This window comes from Rana temporaria, chromosome 10, assembly GCF_905171775.1.
Source record: "Rana temporaria chromosome 10, aRanTem1.1, whole genome shotgun sequence".
NCBI classification, from domain to species: Eukaryota; Metazoa; Chordata; class Amphibia; order Anura; family Ranidae; genus Rana; species Rana temporaria.
In genome coordinates, this window is record NC_053498.1 from 105,675,689 (window position 1) to 105,703,551 (window position 27,863).

The 27,863-nt window shown below is 43.6% G+C and overlaps 1 protein-coding gene across 1 annotated transcript in view; it reads right to left on the bottom strand.

Annotated features, from left to right (window-relative positions):
* Positions 1-27,863, bottom strand: part of MORN1 (MORN repeat containing 1) — a 472,343-nt gene that overhangs the window by 416,423 nt on the left and 28,057 nt on the right. Inside the window, exons 2-5 of the mRNA XM_040325902.1 lie at positions 26,119-26,190; positions 22,443-22,541; positions 11,071-11,181; positions 7,936-8,026 (exon numbers count right to left, since the gene is read on the bottom strand). Of these exons, the coding sequence (XP_040181836.1) occupies positions 7,936-8,026; positions 11,071-11,181; positions 22,443-22,541; positions 26,119-26,190 (373 nt within the window). The remainder of the gene's footprint in view (positions 1-7,935; positions 8,027-11,070; positions 11,182-22,442; positions 22,542-26,118; positions 26,191-27,863) is intronic.

A 27,863-nucleotide genomic window follows, 5' to 3' on the forward strand; every position in this document is an offset into this window, starting at 1 on the left:
TTTAAAAAAAAAAATGACATAGTACAATATATTAATATTAAAACCTAACCTAAGACCGCCTCAATCCATATGTTCTATACATTACCCTAACAGAACACACATGAGAGAAAGTTTATGTGATTTACAACCTGGTTTCCACATTCCAAACTTTATTGGTATCCCCTTCGGCTTACTTTTATGCTTTGTGGTTAAAAGCAATGAAGGGTTGTGGGCAACACCTCACAATATAATGTCCATTTCAGTTAGAAGTGAAATGTAACCCTCAAAATATATTTAGTGGAACAAAATCTAAATGAGTAAAAAGTCATGTAGTAAATAATTTTCCTATTGTGTATACCCTGCAGTTGTGAAAATAGAGGACAATAAATGCATGCATTAAATTATACAGATTTTCTCTGTATGTTCCAGGAAGCCTTTGGATATATACATAGGAAAACACATTCACATTGTCTGTTACCTTTTTTTACATGCCGTATTTTTCGGCGTATACCGCGCACTTTCTTGCCCTGAAAATCAGGGCAAAATCTTGGGTGCGCCATGTACGCCGATACCCGCTTCCCGCGCTGTGTTTGAACCACTGCGCCGGCATATACCGAGCACAGTACACTCGGGTATAGTCGGGCAGGCTCTGCTCCTCTCGCGGTCACCTCCTGTGCGTCCTGTACGTCCTTTACGCTCCTCTCGCGGTCACCTCCTGTGCGTCCTGTACGTCCTTTACGCGAGAGGAGCTGAGCCTGCCCGACTATACCCGAGTGTACTGCGCTCGGTATATGCCGGCGCAGTGGTTCAAACTCAGCGCGGGAAGCGGGGATCGAGCGGGGAGGACACCACGATGGCCGCAGAAGGACGCCGGACTGGACGCGATGGACGACGGGCAAGACACCGACGAGGGGCATCCAAACTGTAAGTATTTTTTTTTACAGGAATTTTTCTCCAAGTTCAGGGGTGCGCGCTATACGCCGGGGCGAACAATAGGCCGATAAATACGGTATATATTTTTTTTGCTTTAAATGGTAGTCCATTCAAAATTGATATTTTAGTTTTGCGGAGATACCAGTGGGGATTCCTAACAAAGTTCAGTGGTAATACAGTAAAACCTTGGTTTGAGTGTAACTTGGTTTGAGAGCATTTTGCAAGACAAGAAAAATGTTTTAATACATTTTGCCTTGATATACAAGCGATGTCTTGATATAAGAGTAGTGTCATGTCACAACTGAGTATAAAAAAAAAGAAGAGAGGAGCCTCTAAGTGTAGCAATATGGTTACATTTAATGAAGGTACAACGTTTAGCAACTTATTGCTACACTTAGGCCCTGTACACACGATCAGTCCAAACGGATGAAAACGGACTGAAGTTCAGTTTCATAGGTTAACCGATGAAGCTGACTGATGGTCTGATGTGCCTACACACCATCAGTTCAAAAAACGATCAAGCCCAACGCGGTGGCGTAAAACACAACGACGTGCTGAGAAAAATGAAGTTCAATGCTTCCAAGCATGCGTCGACTTGATTCTGAGCATGCCCAGGTTTGGAACCGATGCTTTTGCGTACTAACCATCGGTTTTGACCTATCAGTTACCAGTCCATCAGTTCAATTTTAAAGCAAGTTCTAAATTTCTGAACCGAAGGATAACAGACTGATGGGGCCCACACACGGTCGGTTTGGACCGATGAAACTGAACTTCAGTCCGTTTTCATCAGTTTGGACTGATCGTGTGTACAGGGCCCTCCAAGGTTTTTCTGTATCTCTGCAGTGGTGAGGGGTCTACATCCAAAGCTGCTGTTAGAAATGACAGCCTTCCTGAAAGCTATTTTAGCTAAAGATACACTAAAATCATTATTAGTTGACACAAACACATCACAACTTACAAGTTCCTGCAAAATCTAAAAGATAAAATTGTGATGATAGCATAGGGGAGCCTGGGCAACAGAGGGAAGATGATGCACAGGGAGGGTGTCTGGAACTGATCAGTTGTATGGCTCTCTACAGCTGAAGGCAGGCTGGGGGAGGGGGGGAGGTGTAGAAGGGGATCGGTTCCAGCAATTGGCCCCATGTCACACTGTCAAATCGCATGTCAAAATGCACCAATGTGAACCAGGGCTTAGACCCCTTTCACACTGAGGCGCTTCACACTAAAAATAGCGCCTGCAAAGTGCCCTGAAAGGAGTGGCTCCATTAACACACATATGTATTCATTAAAACATCATCAAATGTACAGTGTCTTGAAAAAGTATTCATGTCCCTTGAAATTTTCCACATTTTGTCATGTTACAACCAAAAACGTAAATATATTTTATTGGGATTTTATGTGATAGACCAACACAAAGTGGCACATAATTTTGAAGTGGAAGGAAAATGATAAATGATTTTCAATTTTTTTACAAATAAATATCTGAAAAGTGTTGCATGTATTTGTATTCAGCCCCCTTTACTCTACTACTCCTTACTAAAATCTAGTGGAACCAATTGCCTTCAGACAGCACCAAATTAGTAAATAGAGTAGACCTGTGTGTAATTTAATCTTAGTATAAATACAGCTGTTCTGTGAAGCCCTCAGAGATTTGTTAGAGAACTTTAGTGAACAAACAGAATCACGAAGGCCAAGGAACACACCAGACAGGTCAAGGGTAAAGTTGTGGAGAAGTTTAAAGCTGGGTTAGATTATTAAAAAAAAAAAAAACTTTTAACATCTTACAGAGCACTGTTCAATCCATCATCCGAAAAAATGGAAAGAATATGGCACAACTGCAAACCTACCAAGACATGGCCGTCCACCTAAACTGACAGGCCGGGCAAGGAGAGCATTAATCAGAGAAGCAGCCAAGATGCCCATGGTAGCTCTGGAGGAGCTGCAGAGATCCACAGCTCAGGTGGGAGAATCTGTCCACAGAACAACGAATAGACGTGCACTCCACAAATCTGGCTTTTATGGAAGAGTGGCAAGAAGAAAGCGGCTGTTGAAAGAAAGCCATAAAAAGTCCAGTTTGCCGTTTGCGAGAAGACATGTTGGGGACACAGCAAACCTGTGGAAGAAGGTGCTCGTTAAAGGAGACCAAAATTTTACTTTTTGGCCCAAAAGCAAAATGCTATGTGTGGCAGAAAACTAACACTGCACATTACCCTGAACACACCATCCTCACTGTGAAACATGGTGGTGGCAATATCATGTTGTGGGGATGCTTTTCTTCAGCAGGGACAATGAAGTTGGTCAGAGTTGATGGGAAGATGGATGGAGCCAAATACAGGGCAATCTTATAAGAAAACCTGTTAGAGTCTGCAAAAGACTTGAGACTGGGGCAGAGATTCACCTTCCAGCAGGACAATGACCCAAAGCATACAGCCAGAGCTACAATGGAATGCTTTAGATCAAAGCATATTCATGTGTTAGAATGGCCCAGTCAAATGCCTTGTACACACGACCGGTTCTCCATAGGGGAAAACTGCTGTGTTTTCCTTTGGCTGGGAAAACCGGCCATGTGTATGCTCCTCATCAGCTTTCCCGACAGGAAAACTGCGGTTAAAAAAAAATGTTCTCTTTTTTCTCGCCGCAAATCGTGACGTTTTTCCCTCCGCAGTTTTCCTATGGGGAAACACTGCTGTGGAGCATACACACGGACGGTTTTCCCAACCAAAGCTCTCAGGTAGTTTTCCTGTCAGGAAAATCGGACGTGTGTACACAGGGAAAAGTGATCAAGCCGGTTCTTGGTTTTCCCCCTCGGATTTTGACCGCCGAGAAACCCGATCGTGTTTACAAGGCATAAGTCTAGTTGAGAATCTGTGGCAAGACTTGAAAATTGCTGTTCACAGACGCTCTCCGTCCAATCTGACAGAGCTTTAGCTATTTTGCAAAGAAGAATGGGCAAAAATCTCAGGCCTCGTACACACCAACGAGGAACTCGTCGTAAATGAAACATCGTTTTCCTCGACGAGTTCCTTGTCAGGCTTGTGGAGAAACTTGACAAGCTTTATTTGCGTACACACTGTCAAGACCAAATCTCCTCGTTCTCAAACGCGGTGACGTACAACACATACAACGGCAGGGGAAGCTCGATTCCAATGGCACAACCCTTGGGGCTGCTTTTGCTAATCTCATGTTACTGCCTGTTAAGTAAAAGTTTGGTAAGAGACGATTTGCACTTTTCAGACTGTTACAGCGTGACAAATGTGCTATCTCCATTACAAACGCTACTTTTACCGAAGGTGCGCTCCCGTCTCAACACACGAACGTGTTTCTCGTCGAAAACCAACACGACGAGGAAATTTAGACTCCCGTCGAGGAAAAAGAGAACTTGTTCACTTTTTTTCTCGTCGAGTTCCTCAACAGTTTTCTCGATGAAAAACATAGGCCTCGTACACACAACTGTTTTCCTCGACAGAATCCATCAAGAAACTTGCTGGCAGAGCTTTTTTGCCGAGGAAAACGGCCGTGTGTATGTTTTTCATCGAGAAAACTGTCGAGGAACTCGATGAGAAAAAAAGAGAACAAGTTCTCTTTTTCCTCGAGGGGAGTCTCAATTTCCTCGTCGTGTTCCTCGTCAGGCTGTTTTTTCCACGAGAAACACGTTCTAGTGTATGCCAAGAAACCCGCGCATGCTCAGAATAAAGTATGAGATGGGAGCGCACCTTCGGTAAAAGTAGCGTTTGTAATGGAGCTAGCACATTTGTCACGCTGTAACAGTCTGAAAAGTGCAAATCGTCTCCTACCAAACTTTTACTTAACACGCAGTAACATGAGATTAGCAAAAGCAGCCCCAAGGGTTGTGCCAGTGGAATCGAACTTCCCCTGCCGTTGTACGTCACCGCGTTTGAGAACGACGAGATTTGGTCTTGACAGTGTGTAAGCAAAGAAAGTTTGTCAAGTTTCTCCACAAGTCTGACAAGGAACTCGTCGAGGAAAACGATGTGTCTTTTCCGACGAGTTCCTCGGTCGTGTGTACGAGGCCATACACACAACCGTTTTCCTCGGCAAAAAAGCTCTGCCACCAAGTTTCTTGATGGTTTCTGTCGAGGAAAACGGTCGTGTGTACGAGGCCTCACTCTCTAGATGTGCAAAGCTGGTAGAGAGACATCTCCAAAAAGACTCGCAGCTGTGATTACAGTGAAAGATGGTTCTACAAAGTATCCTTTTCTTTCCACTTCAAAATTATGTGCCATAAAATCTCAATAAAAACACATTTACGTTTTTGGTTTTAAGGCTTCATTTCCACTGGCGTTTTTACAGACACTTTTTTTTAGCCTTTTTTACAGTTTAAAAAACACCTGTCCATGTTTATATTGTAAAAAAAATATATATATATATTTTTTTTGTGAGCTGGAGCTCAAAAACGCCGCGGTAGCGTTTTTGAGCGTTTCTGCGCGTTTTTTAATGTCTGGCGTTTTTACAGCTCTATTGCTGGAGCCACAGAACGCCCTGGTCCCGCATTTTTTTACAGCTCGAAAACGCCTATGCCATTTGCAGCTAAAAAACGCCTATGTGGGCATGATGCCATAGAATAACATGGACAGGCGTTTTTAAGCTGTAAAAAACGCTCAGAAAAGTGGCTGTAAAAACGCCAGTGGAAATGAAGCCTAACATGACAAAATGTGGAAAATTTCAGGGGGTATGAATACTTATTCAAGGAACTGTATTTTGCGGTTAGTGTAAGTGCCTGAATTTGATTTACAACAGCCATTATGAGCCAGTCAGGTGTCCTGCATGGTTATGAGCCAACAAGGAGCATGCTGCAATCAGGAGAGAGCAGAGGGATGAGCATCCTGTTATGCCGCATACACACCATCACTTTATGTGATGAAAAAAAACGAAATTTTCTGTGAAGTAAAAAACGACGTTTTTGAAACTTCAATTTTCAAAGACGAAGTTGCCTACACACCATCGTTTTTCTCACAATGTTCTAGCAAAGCGAGGTTACGTTCTCACCACTTTTTCCATTGAAGCTTGCTTCTGGGCATGCGCGGGTGTAAAAACGTCTTTTTAAACAACGTTTTTTGCTAAAAACGGTCAATTTCTGTGAAGTAAAAAACAACGTTTTGAAAAACGACACATAAAATTGAAGCATGCTTCAATTTTTTTGGGTCGTTTTTTACAAGACATAAAACGACGTTTTCCCCCACACACGGTCAATTAAAGTGACGTTTTTAAAAACGTCGTTTTTTTTCATCACATAAAGTGATGGTGTGTACGGGGCATTACATTACGAGTATCCTTCTGCTCCTTCAGCTTCTACGTACAGGCAGGGTGCAGGAGGATGACCAGGGTTTATTGCCTAACTGCAGCAGAAAAAAAAAAAGTCAGGTCACCTCACGGATGAGGCTTTATAAATCTAAGGACTGGATGAAGTGAATTGCAAACCTTTGGTAGGTAAAACAGCTGCCACGTATGCCTTTCATCTATGTCTTTAGCTGTTTGCCAGGAGTTCCTCTCTAAACCCTCAGGCACCAAAATAGTAAGGCACACCCTTGCTGCCTCTATTTACATTACACCAAACACAAAATCTTCAGGGACAAAACAAGAGTGGAAAAAAAAATCTCATCACAAGAATATTGCGATGGTTACAAAAGAAAACACACCCATCGTATCCTCTCTTTAGGCCAAATTCCGCAAGTATGTACTAGCCTTATGGAGTCCTTTGTGATTGCTTTGGAGGGGAGCCCAGTAAACTCATACAACATTCTAGCCTATGTATCTGAGACACTCTGCGTGGTTTTCTGTGGGATATCCCTTTTCTAAGATAACAATGTCACATGGGTGCCACTTGCCTTTACTAGAACTGAGTGCACCTGCTGCCCAAGAGGTGCCAGTCCAACGTCGTTGGGTAGCCAGGCAAAGTAAACATGTGTACAAAGGTTTGTGCCAGAGAGCCAGCTAGCATTACACAGGGAGCCTTAGAAACACATTTGGAATGCATGACGTCAAAACATGTGTTTCTTCAGATTACAGGCCGCGCGCGCACAGTGTGACGATATCCCGCTGGCAGACACATGTAGCGTTAGATGACATACAGCACAAGCTGAGTGTTTACAGACGAAAAGTCTCACTTGCTGAACACAGGTGCAGATCTTCCGTGAAGCAAGTATCGCATTATACCCCGTCGTCTCTCCAAGTATGAGGTTTTCTGCTTTGCACAGGAATAATGAACTAATGTTCCTTGGGACTGAAGAAAAATGTGACCACTGAAATGTAAACTCTGAGGAATGTAATGACGTATGCCTTCATACATGTGTTATTCAGGAAAGTACCACAAGGCCGTGTTCCTCAAGGTATAAGACAGGTACCACTGGTGGGACACACAGGACTGTGGGGAGTACTCAACAGGGTTCAAGATTTAAATCCCAACTCCCACCAAAAAAAAAACCTTTTATAGTGTTGGATACACCAGGGAAAAGTAAATATTTCTGTCAAAATATTGACCCGTGGATATTTCACCCCATTTCCTGTTCCTGTCTTGATAGCAAGACAAGAAATAAGAGGAGTGGTTATCACAGGAACAGGAAGTAACGGGCAGTGAGAATAACCTGACAGAGGTCTACTCCGTCACTTGTTTTCTGAAAAATAATGTTTTAGGTATTTTTGTAACCTGTACCCCCATGGAGGAATTCTCATGAGTGAGTGAGTGAAAAACGTATATAGCGCTACACATCCGAACTGAATCGCCTCTGGGCGCTTGTTTGACCTTTTCTCCTTTGAGCTCAAAAGACGTGGGTTTTGATCTTTATCCTAGAGGCCAAGTGGTTCTCCTCCAACCGAAAGGAGGTTGGTAAAGTGTTCCAAAGTCGAGGGCCTTGGACAGCAAATCTTCTTTCTCCTTTGGACTTGTATCTGGTTTTGGGGATTTGGAGTAAATTTTGGTTGGAGGATCGCAAAGCGCGATTGGGGTTGTAGGCTTAATAGTCTTAGTAACAAGGACCATTATGATTAAAGAAAACAAATACTCACTGGTAACTCATCTGTCCTTCTCCATACTTTTTGTTGTTGTGAAAAGCTCCTGAGAACGTTTGTCCATCTTGGTCCTTCAACAAACCATGCCCTACACCAAAAATAAAGCAACTAGTCAAATAAAGAGATCAATTCTTTACAGTTAACCACCTCAATACCAGGCACTTAAACCCCCTTCCTGCCCAAGCCATTTTTCATCTTTCAGCGCTGTCACACTTTAAATGACAATTGTGCAACATTGTACCCAAATTAGATTTTGATAAAAAAAAGAAGAGTGACATGTTTGAAAAAAAAAAAAAAAAAAAAAAACCACACAATATTTTTTAATTTTTGCTATAATAAATATCCAATTTTTATTTATTTTTTAAAACAAATTTCTTCCTCAGTTTATGTATTCTTCTACATATTTTGGTAAAAAAAAAAAAATCTCAATAAGCGTATATTGGGGCAGATCCACAAAGATCTGCCCCGGCGCAGCGTATCAGAGATACGCTATGCCGCCATACATTACTTGTGTTATCTCCGAATCCTTAAAGATTTTGCGCCGTAAATTACGGCGGCGTAGTCGATCTCTGGTGGCGGAATTCAAATCGGCGATTAGGGGGTGTGTTTCATTTAAATGAAGCGCGTCCCTGCGCCGAATTAACTGCGCATGCGCCGTCCCTAAATTTCCCTCCGTGCATTGCGCTAAATGACGTCGCTAGGACGTCATTTTTTTTAACATAGACGTGAATTACGTTCATTCCGATTCACGGACGACTTACGAAAAAAAAAAAAAAAATTCAAATTAAACGTGGGAACGACGGCCATACTTAACATGGCAAGTCTAACTATACGCCGCAAAACAGCAGCTTTAACTATACGCCGGAAAAAGCCGACTAGAGACGACATAAAAGAATGTGACGGCCACGCGTACGTTCGTGGATCGTCGGAAATAGCTAATTTGCATACCCGACGCGGAAAACGACGCGAACTCCGTCCAGCGGACGCCGAAGTATTGCATCTAAGATCCGAAGGCGTACGAAGCCGTACGCCTGTCAGATCTAACCCAGATGCCGTCGTATCTTGGTTTGAGGATTCAAACTAAAGATACGATGCGGGAAATTTGAAAGTACACCGGTGTATCAGTAGATACGCCGGCGTACTCTCTCTGTGGATCTGCCCCATTGATTGGTTTGCGCAAAAGTTGTAGCGTCTACAAAATAGTGTATAGAATTATGGCATTTTTATTATTTTACTACGATTTTTATCGTGACACTTTTGACACTATTTTGGGACCATTCACATTTATACAGCGATCAGAGCTATAAAAATGCACTGGTTACTGTATAAATGTGACTGACAGTGAATAGGTTAACACTAGGGGGCAATCAAGGGGTTAAATGTGTGTCCTAAGGAGTGACTCTAACTGTAGGGGGCGGAGACTGACAAGGGATCTGTGTTTCTCTGTACTGGGAACACACCATCGGTCTCCTCTCACCTGACAGGACATGGATCTGTGTGTTAACCTCTGTTTAGCTGTGTTTAGCTCTGTTACCGGCCAATCACGGATGCCCCACAGACATCGCGGCCACCGGGCACGCGCATCTGTACCCGAGTGACGTGGCGGGTGCGCTCCCCCTGGAGGACCGAGAAGCCGAGGACGTCATATGACGCCTGGCCAGAGCGAGAGTCACACCGCCGGCCGGCAAGCGGTTAAGTAGATATATTGAGAATTGTAAATATTGGACATGTGCACTGCCGAAAAATGTGTTAGTTTTAGTTTCATTCGTTATTTTTTTCTGTTTTTTTTTTTCTGGTCATTCGTTATGATCGCAATTCAAAAATGTGAAAAAAATCTGAAATTCGAAAAAAAATTGCAAACTCCAAAACATAAAAAAAAAAAAAAATCTGAAATTCAAAAAAAATTTGAGAAAAAATATGAAATTTGGAGATTTAAATAAAATCAGAAATTCAAAATAAATTGGAAACATCAAAAAAGTAAAAAAAAAAAAAAAAATTAAATTTGGAAATTTGAAAAAAAAAAATAAAATATCGGAAATTAGAAAAAAATTGGAAACCAAAAAAAAAAAAGAAGAAATGTAAAAAAAAATTGAATATTTGAAAAAAATAAATATTCTGAATTTCCGAATATGTATTTTTTTTTTTAATTAAATTTTTCTTCAAATTTCGGAATTTTAATATTTATAGGACACCTTTTCTTTTTTCAGCAAGCCAATGCCAAGCCCTCATCCTTGCAACTTTGCTACTTTTTTCTGTATTCCTTTATTGGAACAACTCCTTCTTATTAGGCCCCTTTCACACATGCGGACCGTATGTCCGCTTTTTCATCCAATCCGTTTACAGATGAAAAAGGGACATACATTGATCCCTATGAGATTGCGGGTGTCAGTGGATGAACATCCTCCGATTCTGCAGACGGAGGAAAACCCTATTTTCCATCCGTCTGCGGATCGGGTGGACACGGACAGTCGGTCCGTGTTCATCTGATCCCCCCCATAGGGGAGAGAAGAGATCTGACAGGGCGGTCATCCGCCAGCTCAGCGGGGTTCAGCAGAGTGATCCCCGCTGAGCAAGCGGAGGTTCATGGGGCGGATCATCACGGATCTGTCCCGTGTGAAAGGGCCCTTATTTCCCACCAATGTCTACAATATTTGTCCAATCCATAACTCAGTTTTATAGTTCCATCAGAGGGGGGGGGGGCTAGGTATTTATTATATTGCAGCTTGCCAATTCTTAGATGTGATGACTGCATTTGTTTTGTTTTTAGGCTTTATTTCATTTAATTTCCTCTATTGATCCTGCTTGTAGATCAGTTGTTTTTCAACAGAACAAGCTATCCTGAAAATGTAGCACTTGTTGCTGTAACTGCTTAAAACGTATTAGCTAGAGTGCAGCTTCAATTTGTTAGTGTATCTAAATGTGATAGTACATCTAACACTACCCTCCTCCCAGACTGACAATCCTGCTGCCCAAAGGTGTCTCTGTTGCTCTTTCATCCAGTGTGTAGGCACTCTAATACAGGAGGTGTGTTACTGGCAAGATCACAAGGTGAAAACACAGGGAAAAAAAACCCAAAATAGAAAACTAATGCAGCCAGCAAAGCATTGGGAACAAATTTGCTACAAAACTCACCTTCTCTTATTCCAAAAACAAACTCTCCTTCATAGTGCCCACCGTCTTTGTATTGCATGACACCATGTCCATGAAGTTCCCCCTCTTGGACTTCACCAGAATATTTGTTTCCTGTGGAAAAAAAAGCAGATTGTTTTATTAATAATAAAATACAAACACTCTGGGTGGTTTATATGAAACTATTTTTCCAAAAGAAAAAAAGAAAATCAAGAGATTTTATATAAATTTAAAGCACGGGCATCAGCAACTCCCAGCATGCGTGCCCAAGCAAGTATGTAATGCCTTGGCTTAGGCAATACAGCTCACAAGACTGTTAATTAAATAGCCTGGCCTGCCCACGGCCCACCCACCTCCTTTACATCAGTGATGTCACTGTAAGCTACACTATTTTGCCAAAAGTATTGGGACGCCTGCCTTTAAACACACATGAACTTTGGCCTGGATTCAAGAAGCAATTGCGCCTGTGTAACCATAGGTTACACAGCGCAATTGCTTACTTTCCCCGGCGTAACGAATGCTCCTGATTCAGGAACCTCGTTACGCCGACTGCAGCCTAAGATATGCGCGGCATAAGGCTCTTATGCCCGCATATCTTAGGCTGCATTCTTGCGATGGCCTCTAGGTGTCATTTCTGTTGTGCTCAGCGTATAGTATGCAAATTGCATACTAACGCCGATTCACAACGTTGCGCGAGCCCTGCGTACGCAATTTACATCGTTTCCGTACGTCGGTTTTTGCGTAAGGCTGCCCCTGCTATTAGCAGGGGCAGCCAATGTTACGTATACCCGTCGTTCCCGCGTCGCAAAATTAGAAATTTACGTTGTTTGCGTAAGTGAATCGTCAATGGCGCTGGACGCCATTCACGTTCACTTTGAAGCAAATGACGTCCTTGCGATGTCATTTGCCGCAATGCACGTCGGGAAAGTTTCTACGATCGGCGCGGGAACGCGCCTAATTTAAATGATTCCCGCCCCCTACGGGATCATTTAAATTTTGCCGGCGCGCCCACGCAATTTACGGAGCTTCTGCTCCGTGAATCAGGGGCAGCGCCAAAAAATTGTGGGGGCGCAGGGCCTCCGTAAAAAAAGCGCAATTGTTACTGAATCCGGGCCTTTAATGGCATCCCAAGTCTAACGCCACGTACACACAATCGGAAATTCCAAAAACAAGTGTTCGATGTGAGCTATTGGTCGGAAATTACGACCGTGTTTAGGTTCCATCGGACATTTGCTGTCAAAATTTGCGACCACAAAAATTTGAGAGCTGGTTCTCAAATTTTCCGACAACAAAAGTTTTTGTCGGAAATTCCGATTGCCTTTATGCAATTCCAACGCACAAAAAACCTTCGCATGCTCGGAATCATTGAACTTAATTTTTCTCGGAATTTGGTCGGAATTTCCGTCAACATTTGTGTGACCGTGTGTGTGCAACACAAGTTTGAGCCAACATGCCGTCGAAAAAAAAAACACGGTTTTGTTGTTGTAATTTTCGATTGTGTGTACGCGGCATTAGTCCGTAGGGTTCAATATCGAGTTGGCCCACCCTTCACAGCTATAACATCTACAACTCTTCTGGGAAGGCTGTCCACAAGGTTTAGGAGTGTGTCTACTATGGGAATGTTTGATCATTCTTCCAGAAACACATTTGTGAGGTCAGGCACTGATGTAGATGAGAAGGCCTGGCTCACAGTCTCCGCTCTAATTCATCCCAAAGGTGTTCTATTAGGTTGAGGTCAGGTCTCTGTACAGGAGCGGTCAAGTTCCTCCACCCCAAACTCGCACATCAATGTCTTTATAGACCTTGGTTTGTGCACTGGTCCAAATCATTTGGTGGAGGGGGAATTATGGTGTGGAGTTGTTTTTCAGGGGTTGGGCTTGGCCCCCTAGTTCCAGTGAAAGCGGTTGTATACCGCTGGATGTTTTTTTTTCTTCTTGCAAGGTAAAGTCATAGGGCCAGATTCTCGTAGAATGGCGTATCTATGTGGCGGCGTAACGTATCCGATTTACGTTACGCCGCCGCAAGTTTTTCAGGCAAGTGCTTTATTCACAAAGCACTTGCCTGTAAAGTTGCGGCGGCGTAGCGTAAATCACCTGGCGGAATTCAAATTCGGCAGGTAGGGGGCGTGTATCATTTAAATGAAGCGCGTCCCCGCGCCGAACGAACGGCGCATGCGCCGTCCGTAAAATATCCCAGTGTGCATTGCTCCAAATGACGTCACAAGGACGTCATTGGTTTCGACGTGAACGTAAATGACGTCCAGCCCCATTTACGGACGACTTACGCAAACGACATAACTTTTTAAAATTTCGACGTGGCAACGACGGCCATACTTAACATTGTTGCGCCTCACTTATGCCACATTATGCCGGGAAAAGCCTAACGTAAACGTCGTAACTTTACTGCGTCGGCCGCGCGTACGTTCGAGAATTCGCGTATCTAGCTAATTTGCATCCTCAACGCGGAAATTGACGGAAGCGCCACCTAGCGGGCAAAAAAATAATTGCAGTTACGATCCGACGGCGTAAGAGACTTACGCCTGTCGGATCTAATGGATATCTATGCGTAACTGATTCTAAGAATTAGGCGCATTGATACGACCGGCCAGATAAGGACTTACGACGGCGTACATGGTGCTGCGCCGTCGTAAGTCCTTTGAGAATCTGGGCCATAATGTGCCACTAATGCATACACATGTGGACTTAAGACATTATCGATGTTCAACTGTGTTTACGAATGTGGAATGTATGTGGGGAGATAAGATCTCCTTTCATGATTAAGTGGTTGTAAAAGTGAAAATCTCTGCAGTAAAAGTGTGGGAATAAGACAAAATAAACATACATACTTACCTAGGTGAATGAAATCGTCCGATGATGCCTCTGCCCCAGCTACTTCTACACCAAGAACTGAGCGATCAGCGGTCTTTAGTGAGCAGAGAGCCGGTGACTGTCAGTCATCGGCTCTCTGCTCTGTTTTCCCAGTCCCCAATGGAGCACTAGGCTGTGAAGGGAGCACCAAGAGGCTGAGCTAGCTGTTGGTCCAGGCATCTGGGTAGATCCCGTCCCGACACTAAAAATCGGGAACTCTCCAAAGCCTGGACTGGCTGAGTGATGCCAGCTGACAGTGAGCTGATCAGCTCTCCCCCAGCCCCACCTAAATACTTAGGCCCCTTTCACATTGGAGCGGGAGCCGCGGTGGCGGTATAGCGCCGCTAAAAATAGTGGCGCTATACCGCCGGAATTGCCGCGGGAATCGGCTGCTAGCGGTGCGGTATTAACCTCCGCTAGCAGCCGATAAAGGGTTAATACCACCCGCAATGCGCCTCTGCTAGGGTGACCACATTTCCAGACTGCCATTCAGGGACACCCTGCCCCCCCTTCACCTTCCCCAAAAAAAGATGAGGGGGGGCAGGGGGAAATGAAGTCTCGGGGTTGATGGGGAATTTGTCAGCTGAATGTGCCACTTGCCACCAGATGCAATGCCGCTTGCCACCCATAGCCTGCTGCCAGATGCAGTGCTGCTGTCACTCCCTCTGCATGAGCCCTGTGCATTGAAGTGGAGTCACTATCTGGAGAGTGAAGATCAGACCAGTCCCTGCTGGGTGCCGGAGAAGGAGGAGGTGCCGAGGTGGGCGTGGGATAGCAGTGCTGCACTAGGCGCAGGCCTCGCTCCCGGCCTCACTATCTGAGAGTAAATTGTCACTGGTTGCAGGACGCCAGGCAGCGCCAGCCCTAGCAACCAGTTCCGGAAATGCAGTTACTAGTTAGTAGGGGGTGACTGTGTCCTCTATTTCATTCCGGGACACTGTATTGTCCCGGAATGAAGGTGCCCGGGACCAGGGACAGACATGTCAATTGCGGGACAGTCCCGGGGAATCCGGGACACGTGGGCACCCATTTCGGGCGGTATTGCCGCGGTTTCCCATTGTTTTAAATGGGAAGGAGCGGTGAAGGAGCTGTATACATGCCGCTCCTCTCACCGCTCCAAAGATGCTGCTGACAGGAGATTTTTTTCTCTCCCGCCAGCGCATCGCCTCAGTGTGAAAGCCCTCAGGCTTTCACATTGAGTAGGCAGTGAAGGAGTTTTTCAGGCGGTATAGCAGCGCTATTTTTAGCGCTGTACCGCCTGAAAAACTCCTCAGTGTGAAAGGGGTCTAACTCAAGCCCGATCTCAATCCAGCATTGTGCCCAAAAGCAGCAGTTTCTCCTTTCATTGCCCAGTCACAGTCTTTGGGTAGGAAGGAGACATGTCCAGCTGGGCATAAACACCTCATATTTCCACCAATCAATGCTGAAGAGGCTGAAATTAGAGTCACGAGTGGCCCTGCAAGCACCACCAAGCTTGACAAAAGTCCAACAAAACATTGAATGGGCTGGGTAAAAATTGATCAACCAGTCATTGCATCATGTCAGATGGAGTCACTGCTCATTAGCGCAATTGTATTTAGGCAGCCATTGGTTCCGCAGCTGCCTGAATACAATGGAGATTCCTCTATCCGCACTCTGCACACAGCTGGGTACACACTAGAAGAAAATTTCCGTACCAGGAACAATCGTTCGATTTTCATATTGTCTGTACACAACTTTTTACATCCGAATGAAAAATTTCTGAAGGAACAAACTCCAAAAATGTTTCTTGTACGTGAACAAAGCGAATGATTTTCGTTTAATGTGTACTGTTTTCGTACAAGAAAAATCAGATACGAAAGACTATGCATGATCAGAAACGATAAACAACAATAATCTACACTATAACGTTTCTACGTCAAACAAAAAAAAGCCTTTGTTCAAGAATTTTCATACAAATAGTACCACCCTGCAACGCTGTATCCTGACCTAGGCCAACAAGGCCCAGGCCTAGGGCAGCACTTTGCAGGGGGGCAGCACGAAACAAGTCCCCACCGGCTTGCGCTACACTGTTAGGCAAATTAGTCTAGCGCCCCCATAAAGCGGCCGCACTGCTTCCGATATGTGAGCGACCTATCATCCTGGACTACAAACCTTCCTCACTGTGCTATGTATCTGCTGCACCATTGGCATAATTATATCTTCTTAGTCCTCTCCATAAAATTATCAGAAATTTGTGCTTAAATTAGAGCTACAGGCAAACTTTTTTTTTATCTTCATTTTGGATAGAGTAAGCGAGGGTTATAACCTCTGTCAGTTTATCTTTTACCATCCTTGTCCCATTGCAGAGATTTCCCTTCACTTCCTGCTCCATAGCCAAACAGGAAGTGAGGGGAAATCTATGCAAATTAAGGGAATCCATTGCCCCCCCGCCCTCAAAACTAGTGTTCCCACTTGAAATTTCAGGGCGGGTCTTAACCACTTCCCGACCTCCTCATGTAGATATACGTCAGCAGAATGGCACGGACAGGCACATGTACGTACCTGTACGTCCTCTGCTAGACGTGGGTGGGGGGTCCGATCGGGACCCCCCCGGTACATGCGGAGGTCGGGTCCGCTCGGGGAGCGATCCGGGACGACGGCGCGGCTATTTGTTTTTAGCCGCTCCGTCGCGATCGCTCCCCGGAGCTGAAGAACGGGGAGAGCCGCGTGTAAACACGGCTTCCCTGTGCTTCACTGTGGCGGCGCATCGATCGAGTGATCCCTTATATAGGGAAGACTCGATCGATGATGTCAATCCTACAGCCACACCCCCCTACACTAGTAAACACACACACAGTGATCCCTAAATGTTACAGCGCCCCCTGTGTTTAACTCCCAAACTGCAACTGTCATTTTCACAATAAAGAATGCAATTTAAATGCATTTTTTTGCTGTGAAAATGACAATTGTCCCAAAAATGTGTCAAAATTGTCCGAAGTGTCCGCCATAATGTCGCAGTCACGAAAAAAATCGCTGATCGCCGCCATTAGTAGTAAAAAAAAATAAAAAAAATAAAAATGCAAAAAAACTATCCCCTATTTTGTAAACGCTATAAATTTTGCGCAAACCAACCGATAAACGATTATTGCGTTTTTTTTTTACCAAAAATAGGTAGAAGAATACGTATCGGCCTAAACTGAGGAAAAAAAAAATGTATATATGTTTTTGGGGGATATTTATTACAGCAAAAAGTAAAAAATATTGCATTTTTTTCAAAATTGTCGCTCTATTTTTGTTTATAGCGCAAAAAATTAAAACCGCAGAGGTGATCAAATACCACCAAAAGAAAGCTCTATTTGTGGGGAAAAAAGTACGCCAATTTTGTTTGGGAGCCATGTCGCACGACCGCGCAATTGTCTGTTAAAGCGACGTAGTCCCAAACTGTAAAAACCCCTTGGGTCTTTAGGCAGCAATATGGTCCGGGGCTTAAGTGGTTAAACAGCAAAGGGGTGTGGCCTTGACAGGAAGGGGTGGGTCATATTTAAATTAGGGGGTGCACAAGTTTAGTCAGGCCTAGGGCAGCACAAAACCTAAATACACTACTGCCACCCTGTCTTGACTTTATGTAATTTACCGGCCCCTTCCCTTTCTGAATGAACACTGTGAGTGATCGGCAGTGTGTGTTTGGGCTTTGAGGTGCACACCCTAATGCGCACACCTATGGTCTTATGGAACTGCAACATAGCAAACTCAGGTCTCCTGCTTTACCAGCCAGGGGCTGTGCTGTCTAGAAGAGCTGCATGGGTCTCAGAAATGAGATTAGCAGAAATACAAACCCTTTGACAGGTTAAACAGTTCTCATATGTGTATCTTTTCCATTGTATTGCCTGGAGTTGAGCTTTAAGGAAAGGTCCTATAAAACTGCATCTATTAAAACATCAATGGCCTATTGTAATGAAAAATTGATGGTGCAACGGCTTCACCTAGTGTTTGTTTTTGGATATGGATTTTCAGATCCCCCTCCTGGACCGTCAGAGGCTGCCAGATCATCAGGATTCAGTTAACGGCTCAGAACAATTAGATTTCCTTTCCAAGAATCCTCGCCATCAAATTATTACTGAATAGTATGCAACTCTCAGCAGCTAACAGATGAAAGCGTCTGCGCCGGATTCATGTGTTGTCAAGCAGCAGAAAAAAATAAAAAATAGAAAAAAGATCATTTATTCCGCTCCGGGGATAGGGCAGCACTGTTACTTAGAGGATGTGCATTAAGAATATATTTTTCTCTTCTAGTTATCTTTTTCCTCCGCGCAAATAAAAAAAAGAAAAAAAATAGTTAGTAAATTGAATCTTTTCTGAGACTGGGTATAGAAAAAAAAATTCACCAAAAATAAATGAGAGAAATTACTAATGTATAACTTGGCAGATAGCGAGGAATGTCATAACGTGTCAAAAAATAATGATTTGGATTAGAGACCCCATCACCACATCCTACTCCCATGTCTGAGCATGTGCGACGCTTCTGATGTGATTAGTCACAGCAGAAGCCGATCAGCGAGTGCCGATCAATGGATGACCGCTGGATCATTGAGGAGAGACACAGGATGGAGCTCTGCATGTGTAAACAATGCAGAGATCTGTCCTGTCAGCGCGGACGTGGTGGGTTTTGTTTCCCTGCAAAGCAGGGAATACAATCCAACACATCCCTTAGTAAAAACAGCACACTGGGGGAGATTCAGATAGAGATACGACGGCGTATTTCCTGATACGCCGTCGTATCTCTGAGATCCGACGGTCGGATCTATGCGGCTGATTCATAGAATCAGGTTCCGCATAGATCTCCCTAAGATCCGACAGGTGTAAGTGACTTACACCGTCGGATCTTAGGCTGCAATCTCCCGCTGGCCGCTAGGTGGCGCTTCCATTTGTATACGCGACGAATATGCAAATGAGGAGATCCGCCGATTCAGAAACGAACGCCCGCCGCTTTTTTTTTTACGTCGTTTGCGTTCGGCTTTTTCCGGCGGATAGTTACCCCTGCTATATGCGGCGTATCCTATGTTAAGTATGGCCGTCGTTCCCGCGCCGAGTTTTGAATTTTTACGTCGTTTGCGTAAGGCGAATACGGATGGACGTAATTTACGTACACGTCGAAACCAATGACGTCCTAGCGACGTCATTTGGAGCAATGCACGCTGGGAAATTTAGCCGGCGGCAAATGCGCAGTATGATCAGCACGGAGACGCGCCATGATTTAAATAGTAAACTCCTCCTAGCCGCGGAATTTGAATTCTGCCGGGGGATTTACGATCCGCCGGCGCAACTTTAGAGGCAAGTGCTTTCTGAATACAGCACTTGCCTCAAAAACTTGCGCTGGCGGATCGTAAATAAGATAGATTACGCGGATCTAAAGATCCGCTGATCTATCTGAATCTACCCCACTGTGTAGACAAAAACACTGGTTAGGCACACCTTTTCACACTGGGGTGATTTACAGGTGCTTAAGCGCAAAAAAAAAAAAAAAAACGCCTGAAAGAAGCCTCATCTGCAATCCCAATGTGAAAGCCTGAGTGCTTTCAGAACTCTTTCACGCTGCAAGAGCCCGAAAAAAGCTGGTAAAGCTCCGCTAAGACCCCTTTCACACTGGGCGTTTTCCAGGTGCTTTGGCGTTAAAAAAAAGCGCCTCAATGGAAAGGGGCGCTTTAGGAGCGGTGTATTCAACGCTCCTAAATCGCTACAAAGAAGCTGTTTGTAGGACTTTTTTGGACGCCCTGCCAGCGCAGTGTCTCAGTGTGAAAGCACTCGGGCTTTCACATTGGGATTGCAATTGAGGCTTCTTTCAGGCACTTTACAGGCATTTTTTTAATTTTTTAGGAAGATATTTTTATGCAGAATTGCAGAGTGTATGCCATTCACTCCTGGACACTGCAGCGGATGGGTCTGCTATTAGACCATCCAGCTACTTCTGGTCATTTCTGCCTGATCTTCCAATTCATGGTCATTTGGCATACACTCTGTAATTCTGCATAAAAATATCTTCCTGGGATAAACTTCTTGGAAATTGATTTTTCTTATGGCATGTGTTTAGAATGAACTTTTGTTTATTCACTCTGGGCCAAATCCTCAAAAGAGATACGACGGAGTAACTGCTGTTACGCCGTCGTATCCCTGGTCCTAACTATGGAACTGATCCACAGAATCAGTTTTCCATAGTTAGGGAGAAGATCCGGCATGTGTAATTGAATTACACTGTCAGATCTTAAGGATGCAATTCTAGGCCGGCCGCTAGGTGGCGAGGCCATTGCGGCCGGCCTAGAATATGCAAATGAACACTTACGGCGATCCACGAACGTTCCGACGGGCCCGTCTTGCTAATTCTACGTCGTTTACGTCGAGTTACGCCGCGTAAAACTAGGGCTCAGCCCTAGCTCTCTTAAGCCATGTTAAGTATGGCCGTCGTTCCCGCGTCGAAATTGAAATTCTACGTCGTTTGTGTAAGACGTTCGTGAATGGCGCTGGACGCCATTTACGTTAAAGTCTAAGCAAAAGACCAAGCCGGGACCTTTTGGAGGAGGGGGATGGATCTCTTTTCTTTTAGATGACAGACGCATGCACCTGAACACTGTTTTTCTTTTTCCTGGGGAAGACATCGAGTGTAAACTCACTAGTCGAAACGCGTCGAAATAAAACAGTCTTCTGCATTTTCCCTTCACCCCTATTGGGTTTACGAGGTTCAATACATCATTCATCTTCTGCATTTATGTACGGTCATTTTTTGTATATGTTTTTATTCAGGATCTGTATGGTCCACACATTATATAAACTAATTTGTTACAGCGATTGTTACAATTGTAAAACCTTTTGCATAACTTTTGTAAAGTAAATTAAATATTATATTTTTCTATATTTACTTATACTTTTTTGTATATTATTTTCATTGCCCTTAAAATCCCATTTCTTTGAGGTATTCATTTTTCTATATACTCGGGATGGTGGCAATGCTCATGTCAGTTTGTTGGGAGTAAACCTTTTTCATAGATCTGAGTACTGTATCACAGTTTCAAATATTATAGCATATTATCACATACTGCTTTTTTTTTTTTTTTTTTTTCATGCTTATTTGTCTATTTTTTCTGCATGTCTTCTTAAATGAGTGTGCTTTATTATTGTTTCACAACATTATCCCATATTATCGCATGTTACTGCATTTTTGCCTTTTTTTTACTGCATAGTTACTTGAATTAGCGCACCATTTTTTATTATCATTTTTAATCATCATTTTTTGTTGACATTACTTTCTAATGGTTGCAGCTTTTTTATGCGTATTTTTTTATTTATAAGGGTGATTACCGGTATATTATTATTTGGTATTTATTTTGTACTGTATATTAGTTTTGGTTGGTTGTTCATAGCAGCGCACAAATACCGGTACTTCATATTTAACCAGTTCCCGACCTCCTCATGTACATTTACGTCAGCAGAATGGCACGGACAGGCACATCCACGTACCTGTACGTCCTCTGCTAGACGTGGGTGGGGGGTCCGATCGGGACCCCCCCCCCCCGGTACATGCGGAGGTCGGGTCCACTCGGGGAGCGATCCGGGACGACGGCGCGGCTATTTGTTTTTAGCCGCTCCGTCGCGATCGCTCGCCGGAGCTGAAGAACGGGGAGAGTCGTATGTAAACACGGCTTCCCTGTGCTTCACTGTGGCGGCGCATCGATCGAGTGATCCCTTATATAGGGAAGACTCGATCGATGGTGTCAGTCCTACAGCCACACCCCCCTACACTAGTAAACACACACTAGGTGATCCCTAAATGTTACAGCGCCCCCTGTGTTTAACTCCCAAACTGCAACTGTCATTTTCACAATAAAGAATGCAATTTAAATGCATTTTTCGCTGTGAAAATGACAATGGTCCCAAAAATGTGTCAAAATTGTCCGAAGTGTCCGCCATAATGTCGCAATCACGAAAAAAATTGCTGATCGCCGCCATTACTAGTAAAAAAAATAAAAAAAATAAAAATGCAAAAAAACTATCCCCTATTTTGTAAACGCTATAAATTTTGCGCAAACCAACCGATAAACGATTATTGCGATTTTTTTTACCAAAAATAGGTAGAAGAATACGTATCGGCCTAAACTGAGGAAAACAATTTTTTTATATATGTTTTTGGGGGATATTTATTACAGCAAAAAGTTAAAAATATTGCATTTTTTTTTAAATTGTCGCTCTATTTTTGTTTATAGCGCAAAAAATAAAAACCGCAGAGGTTATCAAATACCACCAAAAGAAAGCTCTATTTGTGGGGAAAAAAGGACGCCAATTTTGTTTGGGAGCCACGTCGCACGACCACGCAATTGTCTGTTAAAGCGACGCAGTCCCGAACTGTAAAAACCCCTTGGGTCTTTAGCCAGCATATTGGTCCGGGGCTTAAGTGGTTAAAATGTTACACTTTCAGGTATAAAATTTTGTAGTTTACGGAATGGTTTCACTTGCTGTCTGGAAGTGCTTTTGAATAAGTCAAAGAGAAAAAGAATTAACCTGATGTTGCCCAGTAACGCAGTCCGTTTCCAGTAATTTCTCCGTGCACAAACTCCCCTTCATAGTAACTTCCATCTCTAAATAAAAGCTTCCCGTGACCTGCAATAAAAAGGGATAAGTGCTACTCATTACTGCCTCTAATGACTTGCTCTTGTTTATATGTTAAAATGTATTGATTATTCAATTTGCCATATGTTTTTCCACTTGTCTTGTGATGCACAGCATTTTTATGAAGTGGGCAGCTGTATAGTTCAAACAGAGGATATATTCCCTGAAGGCCTGTAATTAAAATTATTATTACCTAATGAGCTTATGGAATCGATCGATGAAACTATGGCAAGCATTGAACCTTCAGGTGCCCAAATTAAGTAAGATCCCCCCCCCCCTCAGCATGATTGACTCTGGGAACAATCACAAGACTGTGGAAGGGATCACATGACTATCATTTTGTGTCATAGGAATGAGTGATTGATTTAAAGTGTCACTAAGCCCACATCATAAAAAACGATCAATAAATGCAATACATCAATACATGCTGTACATACTCACTCAGTCACTATTGGATTCTCTCTTTAGTCTGCAAAGAACCTGATCGATCCTGCTGCTCTATCTCCACTTTCTGTTCATGTCCCTAATCAAGCTAGGAATTATGCGGCTATGGTGACAACTCTGCACATGCTCAGTTTTCAGTGAGTTTCCATGCTGAGCATTTCCCCACTATTACATATAAGCAGCCCATGTGACTAGAGTCACACATGTTGGCGTATAGACAGTGGTAAATGACAGCCCACTCCTCCATGCCCACTAACCAACTAAACACAGTGGGGTAGATTCAGGTACAGCTGCGCGCTCCTTACGGAGGCGTAGTGTACCATTTTTACCCTGCGCCTACGCAAATTATTTGCGCTACGCTTCATTCATGAAGCAGTAGCCACGTAATTTGCGTGGGCGCTCTTCAAAAATGCCCTGCGTAAGGGCGCCTAATGTAAATGATCCCGTAGGGGGCTGGAATCATTTAAATTAGGCGCGTTCCCGCGCCGAGCGTAGAGCGCATGCTCCGTCAGGAAACTTTCCCGACGTGCATTGCGGTAAATGACGTCGGAAGGACGTCATTTGCTTCAAAGTGAACGTGAATGGCGTCCAGCGCCATTCACGATTCACTTATGCAAACTACGTAAATTTCAAACCTTGCGACGCGGGAACGACGGGTATCCTTAGCATTGGCTGCCCCTGCTTTTAGCATGTGCAGCCTTACGCAAAACCCGACGTACGCAAACTGCGTACGCAGGGCTCGCGTAATGTTGTGAATCGGCGTTAGTATGCAATTTGCATACTATACGCTGACCACAACGGGAACGCCACCTAGCGGCCAACGTAAGAATGCAGCCTAAGATATGAGGGCATAAGAGCCTTATGCCACGCATATCTTAGGCTGCAGTCGGCGTAACGAGCTCTCTGAATCAGGAGAACTCGTTACGCCGGGGCAAGTAAGCAATTGCGCTGCGTAACTATGGTTACGCAGACGCAATTGCTCTCTGAATCTGGGCCAGTGGTGGTGGGATATTACACGTAGATTAATGGAGGCTTCGCCTCCCTCTTATTCTAAGACACAGGCTGGAGCGTTGTGACACAAAGAAAGAAACTGTGAGCGCAACCACCCGTGTACATATATAAATACAATAGGCGATATATATGACAGCTTGTAAGGTTCACTGATACTTGATTCCGGTTAGTGTGTAACCAGTCAGGAATTAGTTATATGCTACTACATACTATGGGCCAGATCCACAAACGAATTACGCCGGCGTATCTATTGATACGCCGCGTAATTTTAAAGTTCCCGCGTTGTATCTTTGTTTTGTATCCACAAAACAAGATACGACTGCATCTGGGCTCGATCCGACAGGTGTAAGTCTTAGTACGCCGTCGGATTTTAGGTGCATTTTTCCGCTGGCCGCTAGGTGGCGTTTCCGTCGAAATCCGCGTGGAGTATGCAAATTAGCTAGATACGGCAATCCACGAACGTACGTCCGGCGCATTTTTTTACGTCGTTTGCGTTCGGCTTTTTTACAGCGTATAGTTACCCCTGCTATATGAGGCGCAGCCAATGTCAAGTATGGCCGTCGTTCCCGCGTCTAATTTTAAAAATGTTACGTCGTTTGCGTAAGTCGTTCGCGAATAGGGCTTTGCGTAGAATGACGTCACCGTCGTAAACATTGGCTTGTTCCGGTTTAATTTGGAGCATGCGCACTGGGAAACCCCCACGGACGGCGCATGCGCAGTTGAAAAAAACATTGTTTACGTCGGGTCACGACGTATTTACATAATAAAACACGCCCCCATCACATCGCACCGCCCGCCGCAGGAATACATTGGCTGTTTAAAGAGGGATACCGTTGTTATGGTAGCAGCTATCTACCATAACCCCGGTATCCTCTTCTTCAGCGGGCGGTCCTCTTCCAGATAAAAGTGGTCTCTGCAGCGGATACCCCACAAGGTCACATTTATCGGCGGCGGAAGAGGGCTCCCGCCGCTCTCCTGTGCCCTCCTCCGCTTACCGGATGCCAATGGCGTCTGCCCCCTGCCTGGGTATGGAGACGAGTGAGGGGGAAGATGGCCCCCACCCGTCTACATATCACTGCAGGGCGGAAGCAACGTCAAAACTTCCACCCAATTCTCTTAAAGGGCAATTTTTTAATTTTTTTAGAATGACATAAAAAAAATGTTTTATTGCATTGTAGTCTAAATATGAGATCTGAGGTCTTTTTGACCCCAGATCTCATATTTAAGAGGACCTGTCAGGCTTTTTTCTATTACAAGGGATAATAGGTTAGAAGAATAAAAGTGACCCAAATTATAATTGTTTTTAAAAACAGTGTAAAAAAAAAAGAAAGTAAAATAAATAAGAAAACATTATTTTTTTTAAGTGCCCTGTCCTAATAAGTTTGCGCGCAGAAGCGAATGCATACGTGAGTAGTGCCCGCATATGAAAACGGTGTTCAAACCACACATGTGAGGTATAGCCGCGATCGTTGGAGGAAGAGCAATAATTCTAGCCCTAGACCTCCTCTGTAACTCAAAACATGCAACCTGTAGAATTTTTTAAATGTCGCCTATGGAGATTTTTAAGGGTAAAAGTTTGTCGCCATTCCACGAGCGGGCGCAACTTTGAAGCGTGACATGTTGGATATCAATTTACTCGGCGTAACATTATCTTTCATAATATAAAAAAAAAATTGAACTTTACTGTTGTCTTATTTTTTTAAATTTAAAAAAAAAAAATTTTTTCCAAAAGGGCTCAGATATTACCTATACTTTAAATTTTCAACTATTTAAAATGGCAGAATTACCTCAAATAATGGTTTGATAAAATAAAAAAATAAAAACACATTGTCCTGGAGCAAAATAGCAACAGCGCTGTAGGCACTGCGTTTTATTTAATATAATTAATTGTAGTAGTTCTGCATCATTAGTATTTATTGGATTTTTCTTAGCAGCACTTTCATCAAGCTGGTATCGCATTCTCCACAAATTGTATACTCTTTGGGAAAATTCAAAAGGACACACATTTGGCTTGTTTAAAAATGAAAAGAAAATGTTAAAATTAGTAAAGAATAAATAAAATAAAATGCAAAAGTTTAATAAAATAATAGCAAAAAAAATAAATAAAGCTTACCGTGTTTTTTACCATCTTTCCATTCTCCTTCATAGCGGAAAAATGAATTTGTGTAAACGTAAATTCCATATCCTAAAAACATAAAATATTGACGATTAATTAAAATTGCAGTGGCATAAATAACTAAATTTTTGCTGAGAAAACAACAATCTCTATGTAATGACATCTTTGAGACGTTGGGGATTATTTACTAAAGGCAAAACCACTTTGCACTACAAGTGCAAACTACAAGTGCACTTGGAAGTACAGTCGCTGTAAATCCGAGGGGGACATGCAAGGAAAATAAAAAACAGCATTTTAGCTTGCACGTGATTGGATGATAAAATCAACAGAGCTTCCCCTCATTTCAGATCCACTCTTCAGTTTTACAGCAACTGCACTTCCAAGTGCAATTTCAAGTACACTTTGCACTTGTAGCTTGCACTTGTAGTGCAAAGTGGATTTGCCTTTTATAAATAACCCTCATTGTCCTGTGAGCCCAGACCAGTGTGACGATACCGTTTGCCCCGAGGGGGTGGTTCAACGTCATGCCTAGTCTAGAGGGAGGGTCCATGACAGCCTGAGCCCACAGGAAGTGGGTTGAACAATGAGGTTATAATGCAAAAGTGAAGACAAGCAGCACTGGACCTTGGAGTTTCTGTAGGGAACATCTCCAGATAAGAGGTGAGTATTGTATCAAGAGCTGTTTTTTTAACCACTTCAATACCGCACATAGACATATGACGTCCACAAAGGAGATCTCCTATCCCGGGTGGACGTCATATGACGTCCTGTACTTTGTGCGGTGATATCTGAATGATGCCTGCACCTAGAGGCATCATTCAGATATCATTGTGTTCCGGTGGCGAGCCTGCGCACCATTAGAATGATCATAGCGGCGGTTCTGCCACTAGATCATTCTTATAGGCGGCGGGAGGGGACATCCCCCCCTCCCGCCACCATCCGGGCTCTCCTGTGCCATCGTGGACCCAGAGAAAGAATCCCCCAGTGCCGGATAGGAAGCATAGAGATGACTGGTGAGCAGATGCTCACCAGTCATCTCTATGACAGTCGGAGGCCCGGGCGCGATGTGATGACGTCACACCCGGGTACCCAGAAGTAAACAAAGCCGCAATTGCGGCTAGTAAGCATTAAATCGGTGATTTTTTTTTTCATGATCTCATGCTTTCCAGCCTGGAGGAGAGATGTGGGGTCTTATTGACCCTGCATCTCTCCTTAAAGAGGACCTGTCACACACATTTCCTATTACAAGGGATGTTTACATTCCTTGTAATAAGAAAAAAAGTGATCAAAATAAAAATGTAAAAAAAGTGTAAAAAAAAAAAAAAAAGGTAAAATGCCCCTGTTCCCCGTAGCTTGGATTTAGAAGCGAACGCACACATAAGTCCCGCCCACGTATGTAAACGTCATTCAAACCACATATGTGAGATATCGTCGCGTGCGTTAGAGCGCCAGCAACAATTCTAGCGCTAGACCTCCTCTGTAACTCTAAATTGGTAACCTGTACATTTTTTCAAAGTGTCGCCTATGGAGATTTTCAAGTAATGAAGTTTGGCGCCATTCCATGAGTGTGCCCAATTTAAAGCGTGACATGTTAGGTATCTATTTACTCGGCGTAACATCGTCTTTCATATTTTACAAAAAAAATGGGCTAACTTTACGGTTTTGTTATTTTTTTATTAACAAAATTGATTTTATTCCAAAAAAAAAAGGCGTTTGAAAAATGATTGCGCAAATACCGTGCA